At 37.9% G+C, this 13,784-nt stretch overlaps 1 protein-coding gene across 4 annotated transcripts in view; it reads left to right on the top strand.

The window, feature by feature from the left end:
- The window catches only part of PIP5K1B (phosphatidylinositol-4-phosphate 5-kinase type 1 beta), a 100,207-nt gene that overhangs the window by 44,223 nt on the left and 42,200 nt on the right, over nt 1–13,784 (top strand). For 3 of the 4 annotated variants that reach the window (XR_014592543.1, XM_083884129.1, XM_083884130.1), the window contains exons 4-5: nt 1,991–2,121; nt 12,694–12,811. Coding sequence is in view for 3 of the 4 variants with exons in the window: in XM_083884129.1 (XP_083740255.1) it covers nt 1,991–2,121; nt 12,694–12,811 (249 nt within the window). In the remaining variant the exon portion in view is untranslated. The remainder of the gene's footprint in view (nt 1–1,990; nt 2,122–12,693; nt 12,812–13,784) is intronic. The other variant, XM_083884131.1, reaches the window with a different exon arrangement.

Genomic DNA, 13,784 nt, shown 5'->3' with positions numbered 1-13,784 from the left:
GTCTTAAGAGCATCACAAAAGATGGTTACAGGTTTTGTCAAGACAGACAGGAAAGTAGAGGAGGAAGAGTTGTGTTCTGGGTTAAAAGTAAATCATGAACATATAGAAGTGAACTACAGTGACTGTGGAAGCCTATCAAATGCCTCTAGGTCAAGATCAGAAGGGACATCCCTGAGGGGGATTTTAGATTGGGCATCTGCTGCTGACCTCCAAACCAAGACAGAAAGGGCAAAGAAGCACTTAAATAGGGTCACTTAAGCAACCTCTGGATAACAGATTGTGAATCTTTTCAGTGACTTCAGCTATCCAGACATTCTTGGTAGAGCAATACAGCAGGTCACAGCATCCATCAAGTTCCTGGAATGCATATAGGACTGCTTCCTCATACAAATGTTAGATATGGTAACCAGGAATGAGGCACAGCTGGACTTGCTGCTCAGTAACCAAGGAAACCAGCTTTGTAATATCTCACTTAGTGATGGCTTTGGCTGGAGTGATTGCAATATGGTGAATTCTGGGGTCTGGCTGTGCACTCTGACAGTTAATACTAAGGCAAAGTAAAATGTTATGGAAAGAATCCTCCTAGGAGCCATCACAAGTCAGATGAAGCTCATGATTAGGAAATGCCAGCATGGGTTCACCAAGGCCAAACTGCACTTGACAAACCTGATTGCCTTATACAGCAAAGTGACCTGCTGGGTTGATGTGGGGCAAGCCATGGACATTGTCTGCCTGTGCTTCTCCAAGGCTTTCTCTGTGATCTCCCACAGCCTTGTGGTGAAGTTGTTGGGTAACAGTCTGGACAAGCTGCCTGTGCAGTGGCTGGAGACCTGACCCACAGGCTGCATTTACCCCAGAGTGGGGGTAAACGGCTCCTTTTCCAGTTGGCAACCCAGCACAAGTGGGGTTCCCCAGGGATTGGTGTTGGGCCCAACACTGTTTCATGTCTTCGTAAGTGGTCATCCAGAGCTCTTAAAATCAAGTGAACACTTTGGAAGGGGGAGCCACCCTGCAGGAAAACCTGTGTAGGCCGGAAGAGTGGGCAAAGAAGAACCTTTTGAAGTTCAGCAAGGATAAGTGTAAGGTCTTACACCTGGGGAAACAAATCCAGGAGGGCAGCACAGGCTGGGAGCACAGGTTGAGGGGCAGCTCCATGGAAAGAAACCTGGGAGCCCTAGTGAGCAACAAGCTCAGTATGGGTGAGCAATGTGCTGCTGCAGCAAAACAGCCCAGTGAGATCTTGGGCTCCATCAACACGGGCATCAGCAGCAGAGATTATCCCATTCTTGTCAGTTTTGTCGGGCCACACCTGGAATACTGTTGCCAGTTTTGGTCTCCACTGTACAATAAGATATTGCCAGGCTGGAGAAGATGGAGAAAAGGGCCACAGAGATGATCAAAGGACTAGGAAGCCTGACGTGAGGGGAGGCTGAGGTTTGTTCAACCTTAAGAAATGAAGGTTGAGGGGAAATTTATCACTATGTTACCATATTTGAAGGGTGGTTAAAAAGAAGATAGAGACTCTGTTTTTACAAGGGGTCATATGGAAAATGTAAAGGATAATGGGTTAAAGTTACTCCTGGGGATATTCTACTTGAACACACGTGGAAATATTTCACAGTGAAAACAATCAGCCAGTGAAATAGACTCTCCGCAACTGGTGGGATCCACAACATGAGGCTTTTTTGAGATTTGGCTTGACTGAGTGCTTGGCTGTCTTGTCTAGATCATGCTTTTGTCAAGAAGGGTTGAACCTCTTGAGGTCCATTCCAACCTGCTATTCTGTGATTCTGTGCTGAGTTAGAACTCCATGTGTAAATTACTTGGGCAATTTGGAAAGTTTAACTTTGTTTATAGTTATTCTTTTAAATATTTTAATTAAAAATCAGTTATTTCATGTAAAGATGGTGTGTTTTGCTATATTATTACTGATAAAGAACAGAAATCAGCTTTTAGCAAACTCATGCTTGAATTCTTGCTTTCTACACAGACTGCATCCTCGGCTATTAAAGGTGCTATCCAGTTGGGAATAGGATACACGGTAGGAAATCTTACATCAAAACCAGACAGAGATGTTCTTATGCAAGACTTCTATGTAGTGGAAAGTGTCTTTCTACCGAGGTAAGGACAAGGATATTGGATTTTTCTTTAATAAAATAAAATAATTAAATAAAATAATAATACTAAAATAAAATAATCTTTAATAAAATTTAATAATTAAGCTTTTAACTAGGTACTTTGAACCCGGTTTGTTTTCCAGTTCTAACAAAATCGTGTTAGAGTAAGTATAATATATGAAACTTGAAAGTTATCTGGTCTTCATGTTGTCATTTAAAATGAAGGTAGAATTGGAAAGGCCACACTTCATCTGAAGATTTGAGACTTACCATTTATAGAGAAGGATAGTAATTTTGATACTTTCAATTAAAGGAGCAGTCCATTTGAATTGGTTTGTGGGTCTGACATTCACATTTGATTAGTTGCATATTAGTTTCTAAAAATAATACTTGATATTTTGTTGAGGGGTTTTAAAAAATCTATGAAAATTCAAGTCCTGCTGTTTTAAGTATAATATAAAAATTTATATTATGACAGTGCCTTATATTTAGACTATAAAGTTCTATCCAGCTCCTGCAAGCTATGCTGATTACAGGTTGTGCAGCTTTACTGCTTTGCCACCTCAGCTTGTATCACTGCCAAGTTGATGGTATAGAAATTGTAAAAATACAGTTATGCTGATAAGGGAAATCAAGATCATGCTGATTTTTGGTGTTCAGAAGATGAAGTACAGTCTCCGATGTAGTACCTTTTCCAAGTTACATATGCTAACAAGAGATGAAGAAGGTTTAGGAAAAATATATTTCAAACCCAGGATGAACTTGCTCCATTGAGTGTTTTCTAGGTGTTCAGAAGTGCTAAATACAGTCATTTCAGTAAAGATGTGCTATCTATGTAATCTTTCCTGGATTTGGGGATGATTTCTCTCAGTTTTTCAAAGTTTTCTTCATGTCCAGTTTGAATGCTACTTCATAAGCTGTTTCAAGTAATTTGTAATCCTTAGTATTTACTGGTGTCACTAAACCAAGTTAAATTAACAATGTAGAAAATAATTGCAGACACTTTAAATTTTGATATTTCCTCACGTAAATTTCCTTGGTTTTCGTTGAAGGGAAATATCCTTAAGGGGAAAAAACCCTTCTTAAATGAAATGAAGCTTTTCCATTATTTCCTAGTAGTTGAGGGTATTCATATCCTTGTTTTAGTGTTAATGATAGGGTTTGTGTGCAGGTTAATAGTCTTTCTCTTGTAGATTAGGCAGATATAGAGAAATTAACTATATGCATGTGTTTTCAAACACTAGGATCGCAAAATGTTTTAAAATCCAACTTACAGGTGAAAATTTTGCATATTATGTAACAAAGCTTTTATTGGTGGTAAAAATGTCTGCCTATGACAGTGGTAGGGGCTTCCATATATATATATGCTATATATTCCAAATATATATTTGCTATATCAGCTTTGTTCATGGAAACTAAATGAAACCTACATGCTAAAACTGTTTTATTACGCAGCACAGGTGGAGAAAGAAAATTTATTCTCTTTCTTTTTACACATACTTTTAAAGGAGCAAGTAAAATAAAATGGTTTGTTGTGCATAGCATTGCATGTGCCTTCTTTCTTGTGAGGCTTGCATGCATGTCCACACAGAAATGAGATTTCCTTGGTTTGTATTGGTATTAAGGAAGAGCTAGGAGACATCCCTTCTGGCTTGAAACAAAACAAAACAAAACAACAACAACAACAACAACAACAACAACAACAACAACAAAACCAACAAACAAAAAAAAAGGCAGAAGGAAGAGACTGATTGCAGTAATGTAAAATTGAATAGAAAAGCTTTAGTAGTACCATTCCAGACAGTTTCCTATTAAAAAATAAATATTTTGTGGAAAATTAGACAAATTAAAGTAATGGCCAAAGCACTGTAATTTTGGGTTTCAGTTTGGTTTTTGGTGGGGTAGGGTTTTTTTTGTTTTGTTTTATTTTGCATAGCTAGGTAGTGAGCAATATATAGCATAGTGAGACATCTTGACTGTAACAAAGAGCCTCTCCATAAAGAGCACTTGTTGACAACATTGTCTATGGAACTAAAAATTTGCTATATGTAGCAATCTCTTCAAACATGACACTTGATTTCTTATACTGATGCACAGAAATGTCAGATTTCAAATCCTTGCTATGTCCTAGTGTAACGTTCACTTTTATTTATCTAAAATATATTCAACCAGAAGTATATTACTGTGCATAAATTGTAACACTTTAAGATTACACAAAATTAATACAGGATTCTTTCTCGCTGGTTCAGAGTATTAGCATGTTGTTTCATGATGGCATTATGGATTGGTCTATGTAGGGGCTTGACAGCTGGTCTGCAAGCAAAACAATGTTAGTAGAAGAAATAACAATTGATGATTTTTGAGTGTATCCATAGCAAGGAAGAAGACAAGGCTGTCAGCATGGAAACTGATTTTAAAAGATACATAAAGAATTTTTTAGTTAGACTATATGCATAAGTAAATGTGTATACATGTACCTTATTAACTTTTTGCAGAACTTTTGCCAATTATATTTACTTTTTTTTACTATTTTTACTTTATTTTTGCTTTCCACCAATGAATATAAGTCATTGTAATGTAGTCAATGAATTAAGATCACACTTTGTTAAAAATATATAAGCTGGAGAATGCGCAGAATAAAAAACTTCAAATTTAGATCCTGATCATGGGTGTCTATGTCACATCCGACCTAACTGTGACATTGGTCCATGTCAGCAACTTCATTACCCATGTTTGAAGTAAAAAGCAAAGGTTGCACATTCTTTACAGTTGAGGCTGCACTCTCAAGGTGCATCTCAGGTGCTCTTCCCTTTTTCTTAGGGGGGGTACCTACATGTCATGGCAGCATTGTTAAAAGTAATTACTGTAATGACTTTTTTTTTGTTCCTTTTGGATTGGTCTGGGTTGAAAGCAATTAGTGGAGATTAGTTACACCAAGCAGGTGAAGTGGATTGACCTCAACCTGGAAGTACCCTGGAGCAAGCTGAGGTTGAGTAAACTTTTCGCAGAAGTTTGCAGCTGAAGGAGAACCTAACAGTGCAGCAAGAGTGGTGCTGAAAGAGCTGCTTACCCAGCAAGGTGCAGCATTTTTCCACTTGCTTTGGGTACAAATAATTCATCTGCAACTTCAAATGGGTGGCAGCTGAACTTCCCCTTAATTTTGGTGACTTCTCAGCAATCTGCCTCTTCGGATGGTGTCCTGCTCCACCTTCCTCCCATATTTTCCCTGCCTTACTTGTGTCTGCGAGGTGAGAAGACTCCGTTGTCCAGTCATAGGAAAGCCTGCTTTTTTGACAGCAACAGGAGCACTCTTAAGGTGGCAGTGGTAAGATAGACCTAAGCTAGGAGAAATTAAATGCAATGCAGCCTGTGCACCAGTGAGCCGAAGAGTGCCCTTTTATAGTTAGGGGAAAATAGTTAGCACTTTATGTTTATAAATTTTATTGGTTGAAGAGTATAAATAGTCTATGCACACCTCTCAGACCCTGAAATAACCCTCAACCTGTATCTCTGCTTCAGTAGTCATATTGAGGCATTCAGGATTCATTAAGGAGGGAGAAAAATGCCAGGGAAAAAAAGTGGTTAGGTCAGATCTGAACATATGCTCTGCATGTTGTGGGAACTACTGATGCAGATCAGAAGTAACTCCCTGAATGGCAAGTTATTCCTGGTCCAGTTATTCTGTAACTGTGTTAAATTGGTCAGAGTTTAGCCTAGATTAATTCACATGTTTATTTCTGGAAGTGACTTTAGTACAGGTGTCTCCGTACAGTGGGTGGATTTGAATTGCAAAGGTACTTGCCTTCATTTGCACATTGTAGTGGTGGAAGACCTTTCATCCCTTTCTCTTCAAGCTCCCCAGGAGTTTGTATAACATGTTGGTTTTGGAAAATGAGGTATTACCGGAAGCTGCTGTAATGGTGCTCATTGAGAACCACCATTCAGATAGTTAAAATGGTACTATGCAAATTTGCTCCTAGGATGGAGAAACAAAATGCACCCTACACTGACCTGCTTGATTCTGAAGACAGTGTCTGAAGTCTTCACCCTACTCACTGAATAGAGTGAAACCACAAGAGAAATTACTCCAAGTAACCTCTTTTCTGGATTTTCAACTCTGCTTTGGAAATCCAGCAACAGAGGTACTTACCTGGTGTTGGTACTGCTGCAACAGTGGCTGGAGAGTTTGGTAGGAAGGCTGTTCATCCTGCATTGCTCTCTGGCATACTTACACCCCTTTCTTCCTTGGCTGGAAGCATTTCCTGGTGGCACAATTCGCTTCCAGTTACTAGTTTGTACAATGTGGCTTCAGCAATATTTTGTCAGCCCTTTGACTTGGCTGTGGTGCTGGCTTCCAGTGAGATGGCCTTGGTTAGATTGGCATGTTGCTCATCTGTAAGCCTAGCTCTGGCAGGCAGTGGTGGCTCAAACTGGGCCATGGGGCAATGCATCTCCTTGTGAGTTGTCAGTGTAGGCAACTTATTAAGCTCTTTCAGTAGACACAGAAGGAGGTGAATTTTCTGTGGTGATTGAGAAGTCAAACAGATGCTACTCCATTATATCAGCTAATTTTAGCTATGAAGCTTCAGAAATGCAGAATGTTTCAAGCAAGATGGTATGTTTCAGCCTGCATTTTTTTATTTTCTTACACAGAGGTTGCTTTTGAGCACAGCTGTTGAGTTCGACCTCTTTTGGTCAAGTTGTTAGTTAATCTTATACACTTCCCTTGATGATACACTTTAATTGCAGGGTCTAGACCTTGCATATTGAGAACAGTTGCTATGGTTTCTAATGGGAAATGTGTTAGATGCTGATGACCTGTGTATGCACTCTGCAGCTACAGTCTGTATACTGAACTAGTTCATTTACAATTTGTCTTATTGTGATGCTAATGAAATTCAGTACTTTCTACTCTTTAATGTCAGAAGCTTACCATTGTATTGTGATAGCATTTGCATAACAGCCCAAATAAGTAGTCAAAAGTACTAAGAAAGTTAAAACTTTACTTGGCCAGTCTGGGTTGTACCCTACATCTATAACTGATATGTACTGCTTTCTAGTATGTTTTTGAGGACTGATTGAGAAAATTGATACTTCCCCTTGGAAATATCTTTGTACCAAACCTGTATCATAAGTTAGCTGGTGGACTAAGTAGTGCATTTGTAGTATAGAATGCTCCACAGGTTCAGTGTATTTAAAGTTGACACTAATGATGAGTTGTTGTGTAACTTAGACACATGATATGTGTTTCCAGTGGGTGGTCCCATAAGGAAGATAAGGTGACCTGAATATTCTGATAAAATGCTGCTGCTCTTCCTTGGTGCTTCGATTGCGGAGATGCACAGAATGACTCAAATTCTGACAAGGCTTTTATGGTTTGTGGGTTAAGTGATAGCACGGAGAAGAGGATGCAAAACAAATATTAGAAATGGGTATACTTTGGTGACAAAAGCAAAATCTGGTATGAATTACTGGACTCAGCTACTTCTGTTACCAATAAATTGTTGGTAAATCTCTGATAACCAGGATAGTTGAATGGTTATGTAGACTGCTTAAACTACTTTACAAGTACTCTGAGATCCTATATTTTAATAGCATTTCCAGTTGCTTATAAAATAATCGTATCTTTGTCATCATAAATAAATGCTTCTGTATTCAGCTGTTATATAGATACGGTTGACTTGATGTGTTCTTAAGTTACTTACTTTTCCTAGTTGTATTTCAAAGCTGACTTGTAGGGAACCACTCACCACAGCATTTGGTAACTGAGAGTTTAGGAAAATGTAAGTGAGAAAAAAGGATATTACCACTGGACTTTAAACCACATTATGAAGAAAACACAGACACATCTATTTGTACAGATAAACATGATATCTACTTCCATCATCTGGACAATGATGCTTTCCTGAAATTACATACAGGAAAGGAACATACCAAAGCACTACCTGACCTGCAGCATCTGTTTATTTGATATAGTTTTTAGAGCTGAAACACATTTTGAATAATTTGTAGAAAGCAGGTGTATTCAAGAGCAATGAAACTGAACTTAGATAATCTTAGTTTTTAATGTTGGGAGCATTTAAGGTTAGACATTTTATTTTGATTTTACAATCTAAAAAATAATTGCTTTCACTGAAAGAACTGAGATGCTCCTCCTCTTCACATACAAGAAAGTTATACATGGGGTCACAACTGAAGACTAATTCTTTTGTTAACAGCTCTGTCAGAGCCTTTTAACAATCCTCAGCAATGAGGGGTTGCTACCAAGATATGCAGCTGGCTTTCTCTGCCCCTTCAGATAGATGTGATATCTCTGAGTACATCCTACCAGGGTGGGGCCATAGCAAAGAAAAACTGCCAAGAAATGTATCTGGGCGTCTTGTTAAACAAAATTTTACAGCCATGGGGTTAGCCAGTAAAAATGTAATTAGTGTTACTCCACTTTTAGTTTGATATTGGACCCCACTTTTGCTTTAAATCCACACTCAGCATTTACAAAGAGACAGGCTAAAATGCACATACTGTCATTTCTAGGTGTGCTTGGTTTAAAAAAAACACAACAGTTTAAGTATTAAACCAAACTTGCACTTTAAGCTTAGTCTCTCTTCTTTAGTCTCCCTATGAATCTTTTGTGTGGTATAACAGCTAAGGTTATTAAAATGCCTTGTAAATTATAATTGCTTCCTAATCTTTCTGAAGCCTATATTTTGCTGTCATAGCTCACATAGAAAGACTTGAATTCCTCAAGATTGCCAGAATCAGAGCTTATTTTAAAAGTCTTTATCTTTGTTTTTTTCTGGAAGACCTGTGTTTAAACTAGCTGAGAGGGGAATTATATGGTTACCCCCTTTCTTATTATGTCCAAAGTACCATTTACAGATTTAAGTTTTTGTCAACAGGTCATGGGCATTTTTCTTGTTCAATTTCAAAGACATAATTGTCCCCTTGAAACTCCCTAGACTGATTAAAAATCGTTTTGTGTAATGCTTTGTACATATACTTTAATCCTGTGGGAGTGAAACTGTAAAATGCATCAAGAAAACGTGGAGAGAAACCACAGAATACATTCTTTCAATAGCTGAGAGTGGAATGTGAATAATTCTAAATAGGTAGGGATGTACTTATATCAGGTATTCTGTACAGTGGAGTCCTTTTCCAGCAAGAGCAAGGCCATATTCAATTCATACTTGTCATATGAGCTTCAAATTGATAAGATATTTGAAAGGTTTCCATTACCGTATGAAATTACTGGAAGCGAGGGTGCTTTTCTGCTAAAACTATCAAGAAAATCTTAAAAACTATTTTCCAGAGTACTAACAAAAAATCTTAAATTTTTGTCAAGCTTGCTTCATGAATTACAGAAGAGGGTACTATTGGGATCAATAACTATGCTGTTAGGTAGTGAAGCTGAAACTAATTAATATGATTAACAGAAACAGTAGGGTATGGTAAAATACTCTGTAGACCTTAAATAGAAGGGTTTTTTTAAAGATGATTTTATAAAGACCAAGAAAAGTAGTCCACATAGTGAAATTGTTATAAAGTATCTGATGTACTCTAAATACATGGAATTTTCTGTGTAGAATCTGTTCCAAAATAATTGCTCTGTTTTGCAATAAATCTCCACTTGCTATGCAGACTGTGCACCTCCTGACCCTGTGTTGGTCATTTTACTCCATATGCACTTATGCAATGGCTCAGAACTGTCCTTTTATCATAGCAACCCTCCTACCTTCATCTCACCTTAGTGAAGTGACAGTAAATGTTCTGGTATAGTAAGGACAAGTAATCTATTTGCTGACATGCTCTCACAAGAGAAGCTTTCGAGTTACAGCTCTAGGAAGCAGATTTATGGAAGTATTTAGTACTGAAATGTAGAACTTAATAAAAGAGTGTGGATGCTTCATATTCCCTGACAATTATGTGATACTTCAGTAGAGAACACTCTGTTCTATTCTTTTCTGCATCTTATGACAATTAAATGCATTTACAAGTATGACCCCAGGTTTCCACTGTAGCTCTATGATCACAGGGGCATCCTCATGTTGGACAAAAATTCAATGAGTCACAACCAGCGATGTGAAACTTAACGTCTGACAAATGTGGCAGTGTTCTGAGCAGCTGAAAGGCCTTATGAGGAGCATGAGGCTATCTTAACTGTAAAGAAACACTAACATCTTTAGCTTGTATCCTACTGATTTTCATTTTTAGCTCTATATTGGAACAATGAAGCATATATGTATTTGATTTTGATATCTTGGAGTACTGCAGTAAATATAAAGTGATCAGAGGAGTTCATTCAGACTAGGCAGCTTTCACTGTTACCTGCAGAGTTTAGCACTCCAAGAAGAAGCAGTATCCTATTGTCCTCATATGTATCATTGGTCATCCACGTGCATCTTTTTATGTGTGAATTCTAGACAAAATCTGTTTGGTTTCTTTCCTCCTTGCATCTTCTGTTCAAGAGTCAGAAGCGTTATACATTTCTGAAACCTGAGAAGACGTGTTTACCTGCTGTCACTGAAACAGCTTGGTTATGTGGGGGTTTGGCAGCATGCATGCAGGGGCAGTAGGTGGGTTGAGAAGGTTTCTGTCATCAAACTGCTGTTAATAAAAGGTGGCAAGTTCATATGATAAGTATTAATTGTACAGGATGAAAGGTCTTAAGTTCTTTCATTATATTTAATTTTTATTCATTATCTTTTTCAGGAATGTTGCTCAATGTTTATTGCTTTTCATACCTGTGTGAATTTGTAGGCTTCTTTTCTTTTAGTGTCCTCTGGCCAAGCATAATGGTACATTCTGCATTACTGAATAATTTAGTTATGGGAAATGAATAAAGAAGTGCTGGAAAAGTTGATTCCAGTAACTGTGTCGTGTTGGATTTTGTATTTCTCTATTTATCAAACCATTCAGACACCGGCCAAACTGATAAGAATAGTAAAACAGAACTGCATTTTACTATTATCAAGGACAGTAAAACACAACAGCACAACCTTGGAGAAATAGATAAAGGATGTAACTTAGGCAAACAGAAGTCATGCAAAACACAAGCAGGATGCCAGCTCAGCTCTGCAAGGCTGGCAAAGTAGAGCTTGTACAAAACAATGATATTGCACTACTCAGATGCAGAGGTCAAGGAACAGCCACATAGAAAGGACATCAGACATTAAAGACAGACCCCAAAGAACCAGATAAGGACTTCTGATAAGGGGAGCAACTATGTCAAATAAAGTCAAGTAGGTGGGGATTGCTAGTGAATATATAATCAGTGTATATGATAAAAACACTGTTCACTTAACTCTCAAGAGGACTTGATTAGAGGAAAGATCCCCAGCGTGACCAGCATGCTGTAATAAAAGCCTGCTTTCTAATACTCAAAAAAAAAAAAATGTTAGAAAGTTTCTAGCTGGCTGATTTCAGTACCAGAACTTTATCTTAAAGGTGCTGTTATTTGTTTTGAAATTACAGTGTAGAACTTTACTCTTCTGCTTAAAAGACCTCTCTCAATTTCTATCATAAATGAATCCATGGGCATAGAAAAACCATAGGGTTTTTTTGAAATGTAGCAGCATTTTGTTGCTGACCTTTACCTTGTATCTAGTATTCCTCTCAAGACTTTTGTAACTCAGTCTAAAAATACAGTGAGAGATGATAAATATGAAACAAGGAAAGGAGCTAATGAGTACAGGTAACAAACAGAAGGAGCTGGAAGCCATAGAGTAGCAGGAAAGCTATGACAGTCACTCACCACAGGAACATGGTGATATGACTGGAGCGCTCTGCTGGATGGCCACAAGCTCTTCAGAGGGGACAAGTGAGGAAGGAGAGCTGGTGGGGTCCTCTGTACATTAGGAAGAGTTTTGACTGTACAGAGCTCAAGGACAGTGATGAGAAGGTTGAGTGCCTATGGGTGACAATCAGGGGGAAGGCTGAAAAGGCAGATATCCTGGTGGGAGTCTGTTATGGACCACCCAACCGGGATGAGGAGGTGGATGAACTATTCTATGATGTGATGGTGATGTTTCATGATTGCCAGCCCTTGTTCTTGTGGGTGATTTTAACCTGTCAGATATCTGCTGGAAATTCAACACCAGAGAGGAGGTTCCTGGAGTGTGTGAAGATAATTTCCCAACATAGCTGGGAAGGGAGCCTACCAGGGAAGCTGCTCTGCTGAATCTGCTGCATACAAACAGAGAAGGGCTGGTGGGAGATCCTGTGGTTGGAGCCACCTTGAGCACAGTAACCATGACACAAGACTTTTCAATACTCATTGGAGTCAGTCTCTACCCTGGACTTTTGGAATGCAAACTTTGTCCTGTTCATGTTTAAACATGATCTTTATGCAAATGCATGTAGGTGGTGAAAATAGTAATTTCCTTTAAGGTGAGAAAAAGGGATTTGCTGGCAGTGTCTCTCTCAGACGTTTCTATTACAATGGTTAATGGTGATAGAGAGGTTTTTCTGCATTTATGGTCCTTTCTCAGCAAGCAAACAGTCAAGTTAGGCAGCTTTATGGTGAAGCTAGCTACTAATAATTGTTCAGTAATTTGGTTTGGTCTGTTTTTGTTTTCAGTGAAGGGAGCAATCTTACCCCTGCTCATCATTACCCTGACTTCAGATTTAAGACATATGCACCTCTTGCCTTCCGCTATTTCAGAGAACTCTTTGGTATCAAGCCTGATGACTATTTGGTAAGAGCCTGCACTTTTTCTTTGAGTTACAAATTATTACACAGCATGCTAGTTTCATTGTGGCAGAAAAGCATTCTTAAAGAGTGCCCAAATCAGTACAAAATTTTATGTGTGGAAGAATATATAATTAGTGAATACTTTTAATGTTTAAATTTTAATGTTTAAAATTTTAAATTCTTTATCTTTGAGATGATTCATATAAAAAACCTGCTTTGTTAATTGACTAGAGCAACATCTATGTAATTCAGATAATTTTTCTAGAGAAGTTATGATCAGTAGTGGTGTGACGTTTATCAATTCAGTTCTAATTACATAGTTCTGTGTGACTTGTGTTACTTACACACTTCATTAAAAAGTGAGGTCTACAAACGTTCCTGTCTATCTTTGAGGAACATGGATGTCAGACTAAAAAATGAAGCATTTTAGAATGCCTCCTTTGTTCTCTCTGTTTTATAAATTGAGTTTATACAAGAAAAGAAGTTTGCTGACATGGTAAAAGCCGGCTTTACTTGGTGGAACCACTTTGCACACTGCTGGGACAAGTATCCACTATTTTACCTCTCCTGTAGTTCTGCTTTTGGAAGGGAAGGCTGAATGCTGAGTTGGAATGTCTTCTAGATGTTTGCCCATCTTCTAGATGTTTGTCCAATGTTCAGTTTGTTTCATGGCGAGTCACCCAAGGGATCAGAGTCTTGGTACAAATTAGCAACATTATATGTCAGAGTTTTATTGTGCACTTTTTTGAATGAGTTTTAAAATCCTTTTCCAATATTGATAATGGCTTCTTTAAAACCAAAAGAATTTGAAAGGGCTTGGGTGAATAAAAAAGAAAAAATTGATTAGATGATTCTGAAATAATAATATAGTACTAAATAAATTGTTTCTGTTGTGTTCAAGTGTGCTATAATGAGGTTTTCTTCCTATATGGACAATAAGTCTGAAAGCAAAACTTAGTTGGTTTTGCTTTTATTTA

The sequence above is a fragment of the Zosterops lateralis genome (genome assembly GCF_965231275.1).
Source record: "Zosterops lateralis genome assembly, chromosome: Z".
NCBI classification, from domain to species: domain Eukaryota; kingdom Metazoa; phylum Chordata; class Aves; order Passeriformes; family Zosteropidae; genus Zosterops; species Zosterops lateralis.
Note: the sequence above shows the minus strand (reverse complement) of the source record. Positions and strands in the feature narration are given on the sequence as shown.